The 22,949-nt window shown below is 40.0% G+C and overlaps 1 protein-coding gene across 1 annotated transcript in view; it reads right to left on the reverse strand.

The window, feature by feature from the left end:
* Window positions 1-12,028: 12,028 nt before the first annotated feature.
* The window catches only part of GABRG3 (gamma-aminobutyric acid type A receptor subunit gamma3), a 559,814-nt gene continuing 548,893 nt past the window's right edge, over window positions 12,029-22,949 (reverse strand). The window contains exons 8-10 of the mRNA XM_075060950.1: window positions 19,148-19,344; window positions 16,286-16,315; window positions 12,029-13,800 (exon numbers count right to left, since the gene is read on the reverse strand). Coding sequence (XP_074917051.1) covers window positions 13,522-13,800; window positions 16,286-16,315; window positions 19,148-19,344 — 506 coding nt within the window. The 3' untranslated portion in view covers window positions 12,029-13,521. The remainder of the gene's footprint in view (window positions 13,801-16,285; window positions 16,316-19,147; window positions 19,345-22,949) is intronic.

Below are 22,949 nucleotides of genomic sequence, written 5' to 3' on the forward strand. Positions count from 1 at the left end.
TTTCAGGAGTAGTTGAATGGGTTGCACATGGAAAAGTCATAAGCAACACTTAAATGATTTTACTTCCTACCAAGAAATACAAAGGATGATGCTCACTCAGGAAACACCTGTGGACTGGGAAAATATTCAGGGAGTTTCCTGGACTCAGTTATCTTCAGTGATCTGACCACTGGACAGCAGCTGAGGCCTGGCCTGAGGCACAAGGGATACCAACATGTGGAGGCTAGGCATGTTTGAACAGTGTTAAAGCATTCACAAGGGGAATGGATTGGGAAGAAAAACCTGCCTTTTAAATTGAAAATGTGAAGGCAGAGCAGTTTTTGGAGGGGAGTCAGACAGCTTTGCATGAGCTAGTGATGAAAGACTAAACCAGAACTGGAATTTAAAAAAAGAAGAGGAAAATCTCTTCTAAAATAATTGGATTAAAGGTAGGAAAATAAAGGAAAAAACAATACATAATTTGATAAACCACAAAAGAGAATGTCTTTCTTATACTAAGGGACCAAGAGCAATTCGAGAGGTTTTCTCCACTTGCTCCTGATCAGTTGTAAGACCAAAGCATTACTGTTGAAATGGAGGCTTGAAATGAAGCAGGGATTTTACAGCAGCAATTGGTTGATATCTGTGGATTCTGTGGCTGTCGATGTAGAGATAGAGGGAGTCTGGAATTAAGTTTTAGGTACCAGAATAGGATCTAATTTTTCCCAGGAAATTCAGTAAACCTGTTTAGAGCTTTAGGGAAAGTTACTAGCAAAATTATAATGGTATAATTATACCAGTATAGTTGGATAATGTGGAACAGGGGTCGGCAACCTTTCAGAAATGCTGTGCTGAGTTTTCATTTATTCACTCTGATTTAAGGTTTCACATGCCAGTAATACATTTTAACGTTTTTAGAAGGTCTCTTTCTATAAGTCTATAATATATAACTAAGCCATTGTTGTATGTAAAGTAAATAAGATTTTTGAGATGTTTAAGAAGCTTCATTTAAAATTAAATTAAAATGCAGAGCCCCCCCGGACCAGTGGACAAGACCAGGGCAGTGTGAGTGACACTGAAAATCAGCTCGCGTGCCACCGTCGGCACGCGTGCCATAGGTTGCCTACCCCTGGTCTGGAATAAGAGTGTCTGAATGGAGACTTATACCAGTATAACTGTATCAACGTGACAATAAGTAACTACTGACATATTTCTGCTGCTAAACTTCCCCATGTACACAAAGCCCTAAGAGTTAAATTAAATTAAGAAAACAAATTATTTGGAATTTTGGATTTGGACCTCACTATAAAACCAACACTATATTTTAAAAAAACTATTGTATCATTACATTCAATTCTGTTTATACATCAAAGAGATTGCTTCATAGCTGGTGCCACATTACCCTGCTGCTGTTTGTAAAGGATGTAAGAGCAGCAGGATCCATGCTGGATCCATGACAAACTGATCTCTATTTCTTTTCAGCCTACAAATCAGTGATTGTTAAATCCTAATGTTGAAACCCATTTTTTAAGGAATAAATGTTTGGAATCTCCATAAATTCCTCATAAAACATCCTATCACAACGACGCAGTTATCATGCTACCTCCAGCATCATCTTTGCTTCAGACGGTATTTCAGTTTTTTTTAAAAAGATGTTTACTTTGAGAAGAAAGTACAGTCATCAATATATCCACTCAATCCTTGGCATTTTCTGGCAATATGTGCATTTATTTGTATTCAGAAATACAAATGTTGCAATCAAAATACAAATATAAATATTGGTCTAGATGCACAGCCCTACACCTTAACACAAAGTACAGTGGAATGTGTGTGCCTTTAGGAGAAAGTTGTTTGAGAACTTGAGAGTATAAAGCACAGAGATGTTTGGCTTTTTTTGATGGTTCGGCCTCTGGGGTTTCCTAAGATGGCTATCTTGACTAGAATGACATACTGGTACTAGTGCTACCTGTATTATCCAAGGCACATTGGGCGCAGAAGTTTACTTTCATTTCACTATGACATCACAAGCTGCACTGCTAGCAAAGAAATCACACGTCTGTAAGAAAAACCTAGGAAGTAAGGATAGTAAGAAATCTATGTTTGTTCTTGGGTAAGAAAGGTGTATTTTGGCACCGTTTGTATGGATTTCACTTAACTCCCAACACTGCACTGGTTAAACTGAAAAAGAAAAAAAAAGAGATGCATTTGCTTATGTTGGACTACTTTTTTTTTAGTTACCTATGATCATTACATGTTGGAAATTAACGTCTGGCTAGTATCACGTGGTCCACTGAATGACAATGAAGCCTCACGTCTCCCTAACACAAGTAAATAAGAAACTGAGGGATTGATCCTGCAAGCTCTCAACCCCTAAAGTCAATAGGAGTGTTGTATGCTTGAGCCAATGGTGAAATTTGGTTTTTCCTGTGGAAAGTTCCCACTAGACATGTTATGTACATTCTTCATTTTCAACACAGTAACCAAACCCTCATGAATTCAGCGACATTTAATATTTAATCCCACAGTAGAGTCCCATGAATTCTACAGCACATTCAGTTTGAGATGCTTTCTCATTAGTAGTTCTCAAATGTGCTTTTAGCAGGATACTGTGTGAAGGGCATCTTCAACTGTTATTTTCTTTTAATATTTCGTTAAGATATAGATCATGCTATTTTTTGTGTTTGTTATAGGACAAATTCAAAACGTTAAGACTTTCAGACACTGCATCCAATGCAGATAAAAAGAGAGCAGCAGATTTTTCTCTTTCTGGTAGCATGGCTGATTTTACTTTATTCTTTTGCAATTGTGTTTGATGTTTTACATATATTTTTAAATAATTATATTGAAAGAAAAAGAAAGAGACTTTTTGATCAAGATTCTAATGTTTTTAACTCAGTCACAGAGGCCTGAAAGAATCCTCCTCAGAACTTTTACCCATAGCACAGGCTTAGTAATAAGTCAGCAGAACAGTGTGCTTTCAATGGTAACAGTTCCTTCCTGGTTTTCTATAGCGTATATGTCAGGGAAAAATCCTCTCACCAGACCATTGCCATAGGCTAGTAGTTTGTATGAAGGCACACTAGCACAAATGATAAACCTCATGAAAGAAAACAGGAGTAATCACAAAAGAGAGATGGTCCCTGTCACTCCTATAGGTTCCCCTGTAATAGGCTCTGCAGGTTAGTTTGGGCCTTCAGCTAATCCTAAATTATTGTGACATGCTACCACGAGAGGTGGGTGAAAACAGCAGATTTGACATGATCAAACAATTTCGTGAATTTGTGTTGATTTTGCCAGATTGCTTTGCTTAAAAAGAAAGAAAGAAAGAAAGAAAACTTTTAAAAATTAAAAACAAAACATTTTGTTTGGGCATTTTTTGCAAATTAAATATTTTGATGTTTCTATTTAAGATTACTTTTTGTTTTAAAATTTCCTTCAACTTTATTTAATTTTTTTCAAAAAAAAATATTAAAAAAACCTCAGTGAAACATTTTGTTTCTGATAGAAGAAACCATTTTGTTCAACTCAAAATGATTTTTTTTCTCCAATTTTTTGGCATTGTCAGTGAACCAAAACACTCTCCAGCTATTCACCTCATTTGCTGCTGTTGCTCCTCTGTTGAGTGTATCTGGTTATTATCCAGACAGAAGAATACCTCACAAATAATTGACTATATCAGTGTCTGAATCTAAATCTGAGAGAGCCCACAAGTTAGACTAATGAACAACACAAATGCCATTGGATCTCCACTTTCTTTCATCCTCTGTAGCTAAGCAAATGATTAGAAGACCAAGATGCACCATTTAGGTATCATTAAAGAACTCTCGGGTGTCAAATGCTGAGGCACTTAACATTATGATGAATGTCCATGTCTAATTACAGATATCCCTCGTGTACAAAACCACACCACCAACTGAGGCTCACAGTGAAAGAGGAAAAAGAAAATAAATTTAGTAGCAGAAGGGAAAGCTATAATTGCAGAATACCTATGATGAGAAATGTCAGGGGTTAGTAGCCACCTGCTAAAAGGCAAATAATGCTAGGGAGTAGTCATGTTCTAAAGTAATTAGAGAAACAGTTAGAAAAGTTAAATCTAAATTATCTTCAGATGATGTAACTATACTGGCAGCCAACCCCCGGGCATGATGCCAAAGATGGGGGTGGACTAGTATGCTTTTTTCCACCAAACATACTGTTTAGGGGAGGTAGTTGTTTCACTTGTCACATTAGTGTAGCTCAAGAGATGGTATGTAATCTCAGTGTTAAAACACCTTTGTGACAGAGGAAACACTTCAGATGCTGAGAGTGAAAAGCCAAGAAGCTAGATTGTCGAAGAAATGAGGGCACTAGCTAAAAGAGAGAAGGGGTCACTTCCCTGGGTTCAGGCACGAGTGATATGCTGATTGAGTTCTGGAGGATGAGCTCCATTTTTCCCCCACAGAAGTACTGGTACTCTTAAAAGAGAAAAATGTTTTGACTCTTTAGCAGCCTGTATGCAAGCGAATGTAGGCCCAGGTAAGTGATGCTTTGTTGTCTGTAATAAGCAAGCGTAAATCCAAATGTCCACGTGACTAGGCTTGAAATAAGAATATAGCAGATGTCAGATACTGTTCTTAGACTGATGTTGCTATTTAACATGGTTTCCAGAAAGCCATTTATAAAATTAATGACAGCTGCTCAATTACCATCTTCTTTCTCTTGTGTTCTTTATTTCTTAAGAATAAAAACTGGCAGCATTGTAATGTGTGAGTTGAAGCAATCTGTGGAAGGTTGCTCCAGCTCTATGGGTCATTGGCAAAGGGTGAATTACAAAATGGGCACTGTCCATGGATCAATGTTCCAATTTATCAAGTCTTCCCAACCACTCTCCTGCTCCCCGCCCTCCCCGAACATGCATTATTGGGTAACAAAGTATTATTGCCAAAGTAACATACTGGTTGTCTTAGAAGAGGAACCGACCCAAGAATATACTTCATTGGGGGTACAGATCTATCTGCATACTTCTTTGACAGAGTTTTTGGCCTAGTGGATGGCGGGAAGCAGTAGATGTGATATATCTTGATTTTAGGAAGGCTTTTGACACAGTCCCACATGACATTCTCACAAGAAAATTAGGAAAATGTTGTCTAGATGAAATTACTGTAAGGTGGGGGCAAAGTAGGTTAAAAGACCATAGTCAAAGAGTAGATATCAATGGTTCACCATCGAACTGGTGGGATGTATCTAGTGGGGTCACACAGAGATCTGTCCTGGGTCTGGTACTATTCAATATTTTCATTAATGACTTGAATACTAGAGAGGATAGTATGCTTATAAAATCTGTGGATGACACCAAGATGGGAAGTGTTGTTAGCACTTTGGAGGCCAGGATTAGCATTCAAAACAACCTTGACAAACTGGAAAAGTGATCTGAAATCAACCAGAGGAAATTCAATAAAGACAAGTGCAAAGTACTACTCTCAGGAAGGAAAAGTCAAATGCACAACTGCAAAATTGGGACTAAGTGGTGAGTTTGTAGAACTACTGAAAAGGATGAGGGATTTATAGTGGATCACAGATTGAATATGAATCATCAATGTGATGCAGTTTTGAAAAAGTCTAATATCAGTCTGGGGTGTATTAATAGATGTCTCATCTGTAAAAGACAGGAGGTAATTGTCCCACTGCACTTGGCACTGGTGAGGCCTCAGCTGGAGTACTGTGTCCAGTTCTGGGTGCCACACTTTAAGAAAGATGTGGACAAACTGAGGAGAATCCAGAGGAGAGCAACAAAAACAATAAAGGTTTAAAAAAACTGGGCACGTTCAATCATGAGAAAAGCAAACTGAGGGGTGGGACCTAATAAATCTTCAAATATGTTAAGGGGTGTTAAAAAGACAGTGGAGATCAATTGTTCTCCATATCCACCAAACGTAGGACAAGAAGTAATCTGGAGCAGGGGAGGTTTAGGATAGATATTAGGAAAATTTTCCAACTACAAGGATAGTTAGGCACTGGAACAAACATCGAAGAGAGTTTGTGCAATCTCTCTGTCATTGGAGGTTTTCAAGAAGTGGCTAGACAAACATATGTCAGGTAGGTCTAGGTATACTTCGTCCTGCCTCTGTGTAGGGAGCTGGATTAGATGACCTTTCAAGATTCCTTCCAGACCTACTTTGCCAGAATTCCACACCCATGACAGCTAATTCACAATAACCTTTGTGCCGCGTCAATTTTCAAGGTGCCTTTGCAGCCCAGACTGTGATTTACAGTTGTCCCTCTCTGTCAGAACACCAAGGGAGAGTTTTTGGAATAACAGAGATTTGTCTCAGTTGGAAGAAACAAAACCATAAAGGGAAGAGATCCTCACCCTTTCTCCTTTGGAAACGTATTCCTAATTTACTGTTCATTCTCTGCCCATTTGAACTGGCTATTTGGGAAGTCAGCAGTGATGAGATAGACATGAGTTCTGAAGTTGTGTAGCTCTTATTTCATAACTGCACCTCCTAGAGGAGGAAAGAATGCTAAATGAATCTGAAATTATGAAGAAAGGAGGCTGTTTGGTTGAAACACTACTGAAGTTTCGACACTGTTTAAAGATTCAGGAATCTGTGTAATACTTGAAAAAGAAAGATGACGAGTTAGCAAAACTTCTTGAGACACATGTCAAAGCATGTTAAAATACACAACTTATATTATAAAGCTCCGGAAATATTTCTCACAGATGGAATGCTGAAGGCCATGTTATTGTCCATCTTCCCAGCTGCAAAGATGTCCAAATATCCTGAAATATCAAGAAACGCAAAAGACACTGTAACAGGCATGTAGACTTTGCCATAGGCAATAAATTAAATGAAAAATAACTGGCTTTGTGCTTGCACAGTTTCTGAAAGTAATATAGCATTATGAATACTTCAGCCTTTTCTCACTACGACAGGATTGTCCAGGCAAACCCCAGAATTCTACTTTGTTGGCAGAGGAAAAATATTTCTGTAATGCTAGTTGTTGGGGGGACTCTTTAATGTATGCAGAGTGAAGAAGCTACTATGACTTGATCTTTTTTTGTGCTCTCCACCGGATCCCACTGTAAGATGTGTAGAAATTGTGATGTTGTATGATTGAGATATGAGTTACAATTGCCACTGTTAGACAATTGCAACAAATATTGTACAAAGTATAGCATGTAAGGTGTCAACAGAAAAGTTATGATTCGCTGAATATGAATATCCTGTTTATATGCATGTATCTTTTTTGTATCTGAAGTTATAAATATTAACTAGGTACTGGCATTCTACATATGTTCTGTATTCCTTTAATGCTCACAATGGGCCACTGAAGAAGCTTTTCCCTGCCCTGTGAGTCTTCTGCTGGATGCATTAGCCAAAATATGGGTAATGGCTGCTCCTGTGAATCATCAAAGCATGTAAGGGCATGTGGCTTGCTCAGGTGACCCTGGACGCCATCTTGTGCCTGTACTTTTCCACAAACTGTTCTGGGGCCTTTGTTTGGGACAGCAAAATTCCATCTGCACGGGAGAGGGTATAGAAGAGCCTGGAAAAAGTTCCACTTTGTCTTCATTTCCTGCTTCATTTCTCTGGACATTTCAAATAAGAAAGCTCAAACAAGGATAGATGATCCTCAAGCTAATATCTAGAGAGACTTTTTCTAAACTAGCCATTAAAATGGTTAAGAAAATCATATACATATAATCATTGCAAAGTTCTTGTATCATGTTTGAAACTGATGGATTTAACTCTCTATTTCTTTTCTCTTAAAATAAACTTTTAGGTTTCAGCTGTTAAAAGATTGGCAACAACATGATTATTGAGTAAGATCTGAGTTATATCTTTACCTGGCTATGTAGCTGGTTTCTTGAGCTCAGAAGAACCCTTTGTTTGATTAAACTGATTTTCACTAACCACTCATCACAAAGTCTAGTGTCTGGGTGGTGAAATAAGAATTTGGATGCCTAAGAAGACTGTATTTTTTGACTTCTTGCTAACCAGTGCGGTGAGAAAGAAGTTTACTTTTGTTACTGGCTTGGTATATCTATGGAGAATAACCAAAAGTATGGCATGTGCCTGCCCCATTTCTGAACTGTTTGTTGTGAATCTGGTATTCTCAGCTGTAACCCACTGAAGCCTGGTGACAGTAACTCAGAAGACTTTGATATTAGTGGTACAGAAAGAGTCATTTGACAATGCAGAGGATGAGGGGGGACAATGAGTTTGAAGAAATGTACTTCAAGATATAAAGACAAAGTCCCTCAAGAGGATGAATAGGCCAGTAGTTAGGAATAGAGCATGGGACTTGGGAGACCTGGGTTTCAATTCTCTGCTCTACCACACACTTCTTATGTAACCTTGGTCAAGTCATTTAGTCTTTCAGTTCCTCATCTATAAAATGCAAATAATAGTATTCCCCTAACTCACACATTAAAGACTGTGAGATGCTCAGCTACTACTGTGATTGGGGTAGGGGTACAAATAAATAATTAAGATAGATGTGTTATTTGGTATAATATTTGCATGGATACTTCCTCTCCCCAAAATACATCTTTATGCTAGCTATTTGCATGCATTTCCTGCTGCTGCTACTTTTGAAGAACACAAAATGGTCCAATTATCTGACTTGCTGTGAGGTGGGATTTTTTTTGTTTTGTTCTGAGGTGGAGGAAAGAGAGTATGAAGTAAAGTGAGACAGAGTCAAGAAATGTGCAGCAGTTAAGAATACATTTGTCTATTTTTCTTTTACCTCCGTGTCTCACCACCTTTGTACTGTTGGATGCTTCCTAGTATAATTTCAGGTAATTTTTATTGATCCAACCTACTTCCTGTGGGGGGATGGGGAGAAAGGGTTCAGAACATAAGAACGGCCATACTGGGTCAGACCAAAGGTCCATCCAACCCAGTATCCTGTCTACTGACAGTGGCCAATGCCAGGTGTCCCAGAGGGAGTGAAACTAACAGGTAATGATCAAGTGATCTCTCTCCTGCCATCCATCTCTACCCTCTGACAAACAGAGGCCAGGGACACCAATCTTTGCCCATCATGGCTAGTAGTCTTTAATGGATTTAACCTCCATGAATTTATCTAGTTCTCTTTCAAACCCTTTTATAGTCTTGGCCTTCACAACCTCCTCAGGCAAGAAGTTCCATAGGTTGACTGCGTGCTGTGTGAAAAAGAACTTTCTTTTATTTGTTTTAAACCTGCTGCCCATTAAATTCATTTGGTGGCCCCTAGTTCTTATATGATGGGAACAAGTAAAAAATTTTTCCTTATTCATTTTCTCCACACCACTCATGATTTTATATATCTCTATCATATCCCCCCCCTTAGTCTTCTCTTTTCCAAGCTGAAAAGTCCTATCCTCTTTAATCTTTAATATGCTTTAGGTATTTCAGTCGCTATTAATCTAGTGCCACATTTATACTGATGTATTAAGGTAGCTTTGTAATCTAAGGCATCAGCTGCACATTACTGCTATATGTTCCTAGGGTAAAACAAACTTTTCTAGAAGAATTTATAGAATGTATCTCTTTTTTTTTAAGAGGAAACCAAAACCAAGGAGCTTACTGTACATTAGGATTCAAGGTCAGAATAACTGAGAAGTGATAGTTTTGTGTCAAGCAGAGTGTTTTTATAAAGTTCCAAGTGCACTAAAAGCATTCTCATTAATGCAATAAAACACTTCTCAACTCCTGATTGAAGTAAATCTACAGTAAATGAAAGGTTTTTATTATTGCACATTCTTCTTCTTGGTGTGTTAAATGTATTATCTCATTGGGTAATGAAGCAAAAGGACAAGGGACCTTGGCTGTTATTTCAACAAGCTCTCTCAAGTTAAAACAACAGAGGTTGTCTATTGATTTTCATTTTCATAGAATTGTATATGGATTGCTTTTACTAGCCAATCATATTTAAAAGCTTTTTATTCAGTAAGGTAACATAAATATTATCACTGAGACTGAAACTGGGTAAGTGTGAATCGACACCATTAACTCTCTTGCTTTTCAGATTTTTGCACAACCAAGACATGGATAAATCTTTTTGTCTTAATGCCTGCAACAAAGCTCATTAGGAACAGAGTGTTCTCAAGTATTAAAAAGTAGATTGTTAAATTTGGGTTGTGACACTCCAGAAAATGTTGAGCTACTTCCTTGCTCATAAAAGAGCCAAACAAAGCATGGGTGATATACGATTTTCATATCACATTTACACGGGTATGGATATTCCTTAGTACAACAAAAGGGTTCAGCACACAGATTTCACATGCAGGACCATTTTCTCTGGGGATATAGCTAGGACAAAGAGATGATGCAAATAATTGTATTTTGAATTACGCCAAGCCCAGTAGACCGATCTTGCCTCAGTCCAACAGTGGCTTAACTGCCACCAGAATATTAAGCACTGAAGCAGACAGAATAAGCCATGGAAGCTAGCAACAGTTCCAGGGGCAATGACTATAAAACCACACTCCAGAACCTAGTGTCTCACAGCTGCCTACCTTATATATAGTTTAAGTTTACTGCACTGAAGCTCAAATGACCAAAATTAGAGACAGCAGCATAGCCCAGTTAAAGAGGAACATATTTCACACAGCCGTCAATAGATAAAAGCAGTAGCAAGTGAAGGTTGCAACTGCAAGCTTCTGTTCAGTGTATTTTGAAATTATGTGACTCATCTCCATACATCAGTACTGAAGCTCTTGCTGTGAAACTGCAGTTCTATAAAGCTAAGCAAGATAAACATAAATTTGTGGCAGGGGTTATTTTGCTGCAGTCACACTGAACTGGGAGAGAGATGGATGTGTGGGTACATATATGGGGTGGGGTTTGCAGTTGTCCAAGTATAGCAACAGAAGTGCACCTTTAGTTGCACAGGATGGTGAAGAGCAGGGTTTTTAATGTTCTCAACATCTGTTTGTGTCTATACTCATAAAACAGAGGCAATATAATCAGACTTCTAGTAGACTTCATCTTCCAAGGCAGGACCTGAGGGTACTGTGTGCTTTTTGCTGAGTTGGGGAGCAAGCATAGAATCATGGGATGGGAAGGGACCTCAAGAGGTCTTCTAGTTCATCCCTTGCACTCAAGGCAGGACTAAGTATTATCAAGATAATGAATAAAGTGCAACCACAGTAGGTACATATAGTCTAAAAATGGAATATTCCATTTCCACAGACACTCTAAGGGATCTCATCTACACGTATAATTACTTAATAAACAACACTTTATCAATCAATGGTCTGAAGATGCAAGCAGCCCTCTTTGTCTAGAACACTCTCCCCTGAAGTCAACTGGTGTTCCATATCCAGAGGGTTTCCAGGATCAGCGCCCCAAGATAAATGGATCTGTTCTTTTATTTAGACTTATAATGGGTGGCTCTTAACAGTGCATCAACTCACTTGTGTTTAGTCCTGAATATTTAGCTTTACCTAACTTCATAAGTCTACTACCCATATTGCTTATACAATAACTCCAATCCAGTGCAGGGAACCCACAATTAAACATAAACACAAAAGGTTTACAGAGTAATAGTGAGCTGCAAAGGAAATGTGGTATCATTACAAATGTGTGTTGATATTTTGGGGCAGATGAGTATTTGTTTTAGTTTATTGCAGAAGATGAGTAGGATAGACTTCACTAAAATGAGGTCCTGATCTGGCCAAAAAAACATTTTGTTTTCTCTCCAAAGGAGAGGAATTTTTTTCAGTACTTCTGCTTCACAGGAGACAAACATGCAAGGATTTTTCTGGATCCAGCTTCCTTTCTCTGTTATCATTTGACTTGGCCATATTTTTAGGATACCAGAAATAATTTTTTGAAAGGCTACTTTTAGGTTTCCTTTGAACTATTTTTTAATTAAAAACATTTTGAAAAGAGAGAGAAGTAGCATTCAGATTCATTGGTGTTTCCAAGAATATGACTAAATTACTGTTCCTTGTAGTTACCATGGTATTAGTCCTTATATATTTGTGGGATTTTACCTTTGTTTCCATTTGAGGACAGGAGGAATTGCTCTTCAGTTATATGTACTGTACATTATTTTCAAATATACATGCGTGAGATCCACATTTTAATCTAACAGTCTAACACATTCTTATTACTTTATGTGGCTAGTTTTCAAACAAAGAGCACTGAAAACATTGCTGTTTGGTACAGAATATGAGTTCTGTTGGCTTAATTATATTTACCGAGGGTTTGCTGAAAAAGTAAGAGTTTCTTAACACTCTAGAAATATTGAAAATGTTGCAAAATGGACAATTCTCAATAATTTAATTTGTGAAACATGTTCCAAAAATACAAAATGCTTTTCCAAGTTAAAATCTATTTTTGTTTTTTAAAAAAATCCCCTAGTCTTTTTGTATCCAATATCTGTTTTGATTTAAATCCAATGTTGATGCACACAATCTCCTATATTGAATTATATAGGTCAAAATTTTTCAGTCCTTAATTCAGACAAGTCCCATTGACTTCAACAGGAATCTTCTGAAATTAAGGACTTCAAGATTTAGCTCTATAGGAACAGAATACCTTTATTTTTCTCCACTCTGTAAAAACACTTAAGGGGGGAAGGGAGGGGAAGAAAAATGCATGGATGAACTTTGCATTAAATTGCAACCTGCAAAAATCACATACCCCTAGTGCTAATAAGTAGTGAATCTTACATATGTCCTATCAACTATAGTCTGCTACAATATCACAAACAAGCAGAAGTCTTGTCCAGTTGCAAGTAAATCTATTCCAGAAATCATGTACCATCCTGCTATGTTTGATCAGTTATTTTTTTTTAAAAAAGCTCTGAAATGCTCTACAAGCAATACTTGCAGCTACTTCAGATATAGGCAGTGTCTCTGACTTTATCAAATTCTGAGCATTCTTGTAAATCAGATTTTTCACCTCAAATTAAAATTAACGTGTGCAGGAAGGGGGCTAAGCCTATGAATCCCATAGCTTTGCAGCAGAGGAGACGTTACATGACTTGATGGGACCAGAGCAACTGTCTTTATTTTATGATGATTCTCCCATGCAGAGACAACCAAGACACGATATCCCAACAACTGTGGAATAATAAAAGAAGGTGTCTTGGATTGGTCTGGATTTAGACATCTCCAGTTGCATCATGGCTAACCAGCACCAGTGGGTGTTGCCTTGAGCCCTAGGGAATGGGAGAAACTTTGAAAGGGACGTAAGAATGAAGAACCCATATCAAACGTTTGACCTCTGTTTCTTGCTTGAATGCTGTCTAGCTTTCAATGCCAAGGGAGAACAGTAAAGGTTCCATTATATTAGAATTATTAATAAACATTGTTTACACTACAAATTCAGCTGAATTTAGTAAGAATCTTGTATTTAAAATGAATAGCAGTCAGGGGAATTCTTCAAGGTTTTTCTTTTTCAGGCAACTACATATTAAAACTCTTCATTGATTTCTGTGATGATAAAAGGTAACGTGGCCTCTATAATTTGAGATGAAACTGGCATGTCCTCCTTCACTTTTTCATGTTCACTATCCCAAGAAGTGTGAAAACACAGTCATCTTCACCACTAATGGCAACACTTAAAGATAGAGGTATCCAACCCAGTAGACCAGGTTAAACAGTAGGAACGATGTTGGGAAAAAGACCCTGGAATAGGAGTCCAGTTCTAAGATGTCTATGTGAATCCGTCCTCTCCTCCATGAGCCAGATTTACATTCTTCATAACAGCAGAAAAAGCTCTGGCAGTCTTTCCCATCCAGACATTCATAGACACAAGTGTCTTCAAATTCTTGCCAGTACATGGCATTGTTCAATGTGATAACTGTAGGCGGCGGTCTTATATCAAGTACAGAATAGTTCTGGGGAGAAGGAAAAAAAAGAGAAAACATTTGAAAAGCTGCCTTGGATTGTGAAGATAGCAATCTGTAAACAGCTGACAAACTAGCCCATAGACTCTAGAAATGTGCTGAGCATGCGCAACTGACACTTTTGGATTTAGGATCAATGTCACTGCCTTTGCAAATAGGTTTCCATAGAGTAAATTGGATATACAGTCACTAGTTAAGTTAATTCTGGGTGTGTATTCTTCATAGATGTTTCAAGGCCTATTATCCATTAGGTACCTAATTTTCATATTTAAAGTGTGTGTTTAAACTACCAGTATATCACAACACGATCATCAAAATCACCTCTTTCTAAAGTTACAATTAAGAATGGTGTCAAAACTATAATTAGAGCAGGCATATGGGCACATCAGTTATTTTATGGGGCAACCTCATCCCTATCAGCAAATAAAGCTGCATTAATGCCACCTACGCTTATCACGAGTGAGACTAATCCCCCAAAATGAAAAAAAGTCAGCTGAGAGTGACTTGAGAAGAAAAGTGTTATCAGCACAGATTTTCAAATTAACATCACAGGATGCAAACATATTTTAACTCTCTTTATAATAATAATATTAAAAATCTTCAAGATTCTATCTCTCTACCTCTACCTGCATGGTAGGGCTCATCTTTCTTCTATCTTGCCTTCTACCCATTCTCTTCTTAACACTTTAACTTCTCCACTGTCATGCCATTTTATTGTCATACAGCCCTCTCCTGTAACAACCTCCTTTTCTCTAAGTATCAAATCTCTGCAAATCTCACCTCTTCTGAAATCAGTGGAAACACTCTCGTTGACCTCTTTGATCTTTGGATCAGGCCCCAGAAGCACATGCCAAAATTCCCAAGGTATACATGAAATAAGTAAATTGTACAGTTTCTCCTTCCTTTTTCTTTCATCTCCCCCTCTTGCCTCCCCACAACCTCTTTGGATATATTAATCTTTAATATTAACCCATCTCATTAAGAATGCAAGTTCCTTGGCATAAGACCTTGTTGTCTTCACACTACCATGCATATCAATGTCTATAACAATAAAAATATGATACAGCATGGTCTCACGGAAATCCATTTTAGCTCTGTATTAAATATCATGCTACTAAAACACTATCATAACATTTGACTGCAGCTTTATCAGCTTGAAAATTATCACTTTGGCCTGGATCCAAAGGAAGTTACACATTACAACACCCAGTATCACAATGCCTAGCTTGTAGGTGCCTAGAAAATCACAAACTGTGATCCACAAAGACTGAGTTAAGTGCTCAGGCTCTGTATACAATGAAAAGGGAGAGCTATGCACCTAACAATACAATGTGATCCACAAATAACAGCACATGAGGTGAGGAGCTCCCGGAGCTAGCCAATGAGAAACGTGGATGAAAGGGCTGTGTTCTAAACTCCACCTCTCTCACGGTGATAGATGCTTAAGTTCAGGCTGCAGGGAGGCACCTGTCTCTGCTAGAGATCCATGAACAGCACCCTCTCTCCTGGAGTCAGGCAGCTTAGGCACTTGAGTCATTTCTTGTGAGAATTAGGTAGGTGTTTACCTCACTCTACACAAAACAAGGCAAAGGAAGGATGAGAGGTGATGCCCACCTTATAACTCTTAGCCCAGTGATTAAACCACGCATCTGGGAGACCCACATTCAATTCCCTCCTTTGCCAGAGGGGGGCAGGATTTGTAGAGGGGTCTCCTACCTCTCAGGAATATGCCAAACCACTGAGCTATGAGATATGCTGGTGGGGGAGGAGGTGTGCCACGAATTTTCCTGCTGAAGCTGTTCTGCTGTGGATAAATAGTTAGCATCACTGGGCCAGACAGAGTGAGAACATGCACAATAGTGAGAATGACTCTATTCCAGTGAGAGACCCAGAGTCCAGTCTCCTGCTCCAAGCACTCCTTAATTATTCAGACTCAATCATTCAAAAATGGCTGAACAAAATAATTTCAGGCATGGGATGTACAAAGTTCTCTAGGAGGAAGAGTAGCTTTCCAAAAACAGAACAAAAACAAAAGATCAAAAAAGGAGGGGGAAATTTGAAAGCAAACTCTATTTAACAGTTTGATAGTCATTAATATATGTCTCATGATAGTTTCTATGAGAACTGTACATTCTTTGTTTTTTTCATTTTTGTTAGTTTAACTTCATGATATAATTCGTATTCACAGTTTCCATACATTACTTTATAAAGTAGACATGGGTAAGAATAGGGCAGCAGGAGATGGCACATTTGGCCACCCTAGGTCATTTGGAAAGAGCTTGTAGCCAGAGGCATTTATGTTCCTCTCCCAAAGCCAGAAAATAAACTGACCTTTTACCAAAAAAGAAGAAGAACCTTCACAGTCAGGCTCAAGCATGACCTTACATTGCAGCATCTTTCATGAATAATTTCAAACAGATGTCAACAATATGTGCATGCATCCATTTGTTGCTATTGAATAAAATAGTGTACTCACCATCATGTGACCAAAACTGACATCAGGTAGCTCAAATAAAGATAAGAGAATCATTCAGAAGAAAAAAAATCTTTACTGTTTTATATTCATCTAGTTTTTAATAACGTTTCTTAAAATATCCCTTAACAAAGGCATGAAACTCCCACAAAACCTTTCATCCACCCAGAATTCTTTTTCACTCATTGACTTCATTTATTTAGTAAATAATAGCAAAGCCGGCCTTCAATCTCATGTCACTTAGCAAATTGCCATATTTTCAGTCAAGACATTTCCCTAACATTAGCATTATTTCCTCATCTTGACATATACTCCTTAAACGTGTCCGTGTCATAACTGCCATATTTTCTGCATTCAGCCTTTCCACACCATTATCTTTTCCATTTTCTCAAAGCCAGCTCACTTCTAGTATACTATAGAATTCCTTTCAGTAGCACTCTTCTCATGTTGCCTTTCATATACACCATACATTTATAAGGACTGTTTTAGAAATTTAATGGAATTTTCACTGAGTTGGCTCTTGGCTATCTATTAGTCTAGCTTGTTCTCATCTTCCCCCATTATTCCTTTCTTTTATTCTCTTTCCACTTCATGACTTATTTGCTGAATCCTGTCTTCTCCTTCCTTCTTCCTCTTTTCCTTTGAGCTCTCTTTAATTCCATTCTTCTCAACCTCTCTCCTCTAATGCTTCACCTCTTTTATTTCAAATGAACGTTTCCTTTCTCTAGCCTGGAAAAACAAAATTTCCCTCAACCTCTCTGTCTCCTATCTACCACTAAACATTTTGAGTGGGTGAGCCGCTTCTACTCCCTCAGTTTCCTCTTCTCTAATTCTCTCTTTTATCTCTTGCCTTCTGAATTTGCACTTCACTTTAACATAATGTCTCACAAAGTGAACAACAACATTCTTCTGGGAAAATATTTAAGAATAGTTTATTTTAGACTTTTTGGAGGGGACTATTTTCATGTCCCTCTGGCAGGTGCCTTTGCTGCCATGAGTCCAATTGTACTGGGCTCAGAGGGAAACATACACTCTAAAAATGTTTTCTGAACCTAAAAATGACTGTTTTAAAGTTTCCTATCTCATTTGCTTCTCGAGTTAGGAACAAGTGTGGGTTCTCACTGGAGTGGTAGGGACCCTAAAATCAACTTTTCTGAGTAGTATAAAGCTCACGTTTCTAGACATGAAGAGCCATCAGATAGACTTCATAGCTGGTGTTTTTATATATATGGAAAAGCTGTTTAAGATGCAGGACTGAACTTTGTCTGGCCTGGGCCATGTACAGGTATAATTTCAGACTGGGGGGAGAGAAGAGGAAGAAGGAATCACTTATGTGGCAGGTTGGGGTTAAATAAATCCAGGGAAGATGATTTCTTTTGAGGGGGCAGTTGATGCAATGAAAAGTGCATGATAAATTTGTTTGTTAATAGATCCTGCAATCCATACTGTGATGGGGCAAAGCCAGATGGCTATAGTAAAGTAGTAAGGAACAGGTATGTTAGCCCCAGGCTAACCAAATCCCTAGTACTATGGTAACCAAATGGCAGTTGCTCCAGGTTAATCAAGACACCTGGGGCCATTTAAGATCTTTCTAGAAGGCACTGGAGATAGCTACATTGATTGGGCCACCTGAAGCCAATCAAGAGCTGACTGGAACTAGTTAGAAGCATCCCAGTTAGTCAGTGAGGTTTGGGTGTGAGGAGCTGGGAGCAAGAGGTGCAAGGAGCTGAAAGCGTACTGATTGAGGAATACAAGCATTATCAGACACCAGGAGGAAGGTCATGTGGTGAGGATAAAGAAGGTGTTTGGAGGAGGCCATGGGGAAGTAGCCCAGGGAGTTGTAGCTGTCAAGCAGCTGTTACAGGAGGCACCATAGACAGCTGCGATCCACAGGGCCCTGGGCTGGAACCCAGAGCAGAGAGTGGGCCTGGGTTCCCCCCAAACCTCCCAACTCCTGATCAGACACAGGAGGAGTTGACTCAGACTGTGAGTTCCACCAGAGAGGAAGATCAGTGAGGTGAGCAAATCTGCCAATAAGCGCAGGACACACCAAGGTAGAGGAGAAACTTTGTCACAATACAAAGGGATATCCCTTCTTCCTCCACTCATGTTCGCTTCAGCACCATCTCCATGCAACACTGATGCTCACATTCTTCATACCCACCACTTACTCTTTCTCTGTCATGTCCCCCAACCAGGCACACATCCACCTTTCACTCTCTCAAGCCTCTGTACATTCAGGCATATACCCTATTCATTTTCTGAAGCCCCACTCTTCAACTTTCTGCACTCCCATACATATGTGCTCACCCACCATTCATCCCTACTGCAACGTGTCATTCTCTGCTCTTCCTCCGATGTGCCCCAACCCCACCATTCACCTCTCACCTTCTGTTCTAGATACCTCTGCTGCACCCCCTCAGTTCCTCATTCCCTCAGCTCAGGGGGCCTGTCTCCCTCTTTCCCCACTCTCACTCCTTAAGGCCTTATTCAAAAATCCTTGCAACTGGGGCTGGACAAGGAATCTGTTCTACTTAAGTACCTTTAGATTTTTTTCAGTAGGGGAACCACTTTCCTTTCCATTCACCTGTACAGCTGAAAGGCAGGGAAAAGAATAGAAGGAAAGACTGCTGCTGTGGAATGTATTGCATTTGGGAGCAACACAATTGACGCCTACAGCAATTACTTTCCCACCTACTTGCTGGAGTTGATCTAGAATTGGGGAGGGCCTAGGCAGGGTGGGTTGAGGAGTTATTTTGCAAAAGCATATGGAGGGACCATTGCCTTGACTGGCTGTGTGAGAGATTCCCTCTCAGTACTACACTCTATGCCCTTCATTAGTAATCTTAGGTGACCATATCTTACCGACTTTTTCTTCTTGGTACAGTTTGGCTTCTTGCAGCTTGAGTAGTAGTTGAGGGTTGCATACTCCATCAGAGCAGCAAAGACAAATAAAAAGCAAACAGTCACAAACAGATCCATGGCAGTGACGTAGGAGACACGGGGTAAAGACTTTCTTGCAATGGTACTCAGTGTTGTCATGGTCAAGACAGTGGTAATACCTGCACACAGAAATTGCATTTAAATGTATACATATCATTTCTTAACAGAAAAGCAGAAACTTTGGAAACACACATGATAGGGGACTAACATCTAACCAAGCAGTTACAAGAAACTGATCATCCCCATATAATATCAATGGATCACTGAATAGTGGTTAACATAAAACATTGAGCCAGATGGTAAATATTTTGCACAAAACATTTCAAAACCAACAAAACATTTGCCTCTGGTATTTTTAATACCTCCCCCCCCCCGAAATTCCTACACTTTTCTTTTTTCAGTGCCCCTCTCCTGCCTTTCCCTCCCCTTTTCTTTCTCCTGTTTCAGGGGCAGGTGAGGGCTAAAGGGAGACTGAAAAGAGGGGAGGGAACACCTAAACCTGGAAAAATTGGGGCTTGGGTTTTTCAGTTAAAAATTTAAAAATATTGATAAAAAATTTCTCACACAAAGTCAAAAAGCCATTGTTTGTCAAAGAAAGTTTTGATTTCTTTTGACCAGCTGTAATTGTCAATAAGGATTTAGGTCCCAGTTCTGCAATTGGCAGCTTGCTGGCCAACTGTTGCTTCCATGCACATCCTCACTTGCTGAAGTCAATATCAATCAACAGCAGCAGCAGTCTGCCCTGATGTTATCAATTTAAAGGATCAAGGCCTTAAGCCTTGAAATTCTCTCTCTGTCCCCATGTATGTAGCCTGGATGAAAATTGAGGCTTATATGAACTGTTACTGTAATTTGAAGAAAGTGGCCAGTTTACAGGGGGGAACGTAACTTAAAGGACTTACCGGTACGCTGGAGTCCTGAGCAAGGGGTGGGGCTTCAACTGGAAGGGGCAGGACCTCAACCAGAAGGGGCGGGACCTTTAGAGCTGAGATTTAAAGGGTCCTGGGCTCCGGCTGCAGTAGTGGTGGCTGGGAGCCCCGGACCCTTTAAATCACTGCCAGAGCTATCAACTGCAGAGGCGGTTGGGAACCCCGGGGCTCAGAGGCTATTTAAAAGGTCCAGGGCTCTGGTCACCACTACCACAGTGGAGCCCTGGGCCCTTTAAATTGCCACTGGAACCCTGGGGATCCAGACCACCTCTGCTACCCAGGGGCTCTGGCAGTGGGACTCTGGCAGCAATTTGAAGGGCTCGGTGCTCCAGCCACTGCTGGGAACCTCAGGCCCTTTAAATTACCGTCTGGGGAAGCTGGTCTGGTACAGTGCACCAGGATATACCGACTTACTTTCACCTTTGCCAGTTTAGTTCAGAATCCATTCTTTCAAATATGGTATCTTGGATGGACAGACTAATATTTAATCTAATATGAATTATCTTGATGTAAAATATGCTGAAACCACACAAACTGGTTTGTACTGGAAGTGAAAGCTGTTTCTGTGTGTTGTTCATATTTGGAAGTGGCTCTGTCTGAGAAATAAAGACAAGGTTTCCATTTTTGGACTAGTACTGGCAATATTTTTTGGGGGAAATCAAAGGCTTTTACAGAAAAATTAGAAATATAAACTCCTGGATGGCTTGGAAGAATTTAAAGTACCATTTGAACTACATCCCAAAAGACACACTTTAAAACATCATAGGTATAAACAATGTTAACTGTTGTAGGAGCAGCAGTGATCTGTATGTTATGTATGACTATGCTATGTATAACCCATATGCGCAAAAGGTCTGTTACACTTCTCCCCACCCCCTTATGTCTCCTCTCCCGCTTTGAATACCTGTGAAGTGTCTCTCCCCCTCCCCCTTCCTCCTGGAATGCTTGTGGGATGAATGGGCTGCTTAAACAGCTGGAAGATCAGAAGAGCTCCCAGGTTGACAAGCTGTCTGGGACCCTAATTAGGCAGCGCTCACACACCCAATGCATGGACACTGCATGGACACTGTCTGAGGTGGCGTGTGACCAACCAGACATGGCCAAGTCATCTCTAGTCGCAGGCCATGAGGAGCGGGTCCTTAAAAGGGGGAAGGGGCCATATGGTCAGGAGTGCACTCACAAGTTTGTACCTCCTGTAAAGGCCCTTCACCCGGACCTCCTGGCCAGTGGTTCACCGCATTGCATTTCATCGTGCCTCAGGAAAACTTACCTTCATCACACCATCCATTGCTGTGCTGTGGGACACTTACCTTGAAGGATCCTGACATCTCCAGTGCCATGCCTGTCCTGGGAGTGTGAGTATGAGAGTGTGAGTGTGACACCCTCCCCACTTATTTTGAGCTTAACTGTCAGTATAATAGACATGCTATTTTCTGCCAAACTCCGGTGGGTCATTAATCTCCCCTAAGCTTACTAGCTGGTCCAATTTCAGGTAACATTACCTACAATAAGAAGAGTAATGTTTTGCAGCAGCATGCAGCATTTGAAAAATCAGTGGGGTGACAAAACCTAAGCCTCACAGTAAAATTACTGCCTGCATACAGTACTCTTTTTGATATCGATACAGCAATGTCTATGGATTACGTTTACCTAACTTTACTCTTTTCTTCATAAAAGACTGACGGCACTTGATTTGTAGTGTTTGTTATGGACTAAAGTGATTCACAAGGATCCAATCCTCTTTCACATCATATTTAATAGCTATAAAACCACCAGGAGAGCTAGCAAGCTGAAGTGCTAGCAGAATGTTTATACCACACAGCTCCGTATCTCCTTTATGTCAAAGGGTAAATAATGCTATCTGTCAAGGGTCTAAAATGTACCTCTGAGATCAGCATCAGGATAAAGAATACTTTGCTGAAGCTGAACCCAGACAAGCCTGGGGTGATGCTGATGGAAAGAATGGAGTGCTCTGAAGAATTTTTATCTTCCATGACAGCCACTGAAGGCACTGGCTCTTAGGTCTTGGAGATACCTAGATACCCATATAACCATGGAGGCAAAAAGCTTCCACTTCTTGAAGGTCATGCCTGATCCTATCAGAGACAGATGTGGCCACAGTAATCCATGCACCTGTAACTCAACTACTATGCAGGGCCGCTCAGAGGATTTAGGGGGCCTGGGGCAAAGCAATTTCAGGGGCCCCTTCCATAAAAAAAAAGTTGCAATACTATAGGATACTATATTCTCGTGGGGCCCCCTTGGGGTCTGGGGCAAATTGTCCCACTTGCCCCCCCCGGGCAGCCCTGCTACTATGGTTCAACTACTATGATTCTCTTTTTCAGGATATTGGACTTCCTACCTTGATACAGCTTCTGCTAGTTCAGAACACAAAGACGTCCCTGCTCAGTAACACAACACATCACAGCAGAGCTTTGCACTGATTCCCCCATGAACCCACGGCCAGTCCATACTCTCTGTCTTGACTCACAAAGTTGTTCTTTGCTAACAGGGACACTGTGTCTCTCTCTCTCTCTCTCTCTTACCACAGCCTTCAATGATCACTATGTTCCACAGGTAGGGGTGGCAGGTTATATGGGCTCAAGGTGCTCGAGCACCAGGAATATTCAAGGCTGAGGGCTGTGCTTCACCAGTATTTGGAGCTGGATTTCTCCCCTGGGCCTGCCTGGAGCGGGCCTTCCCCTGCCTCAGAGCTTCCCTGCCTGAAAGAAAACAGCCAGTACCTCTCTCCCTTGCTTGTGCTGCTTCTGCCTAAGGCTATAGAGATCAGTCGC

This window comes from Chelonoidis abingdonii, chromosome 1, assembly GCF_003597395.2.
Source record: "Chelonoidis abingdonii isolate Lonesome George chromosome 1, CheloAbing_2.0, whole genome shotgun sequence".
Lineage (NCBI taxonomy): Eukaryota > Metazoa > Chordata > Testudines > Testudinidae > Chelonoidis > Chelonoidis abingdonii.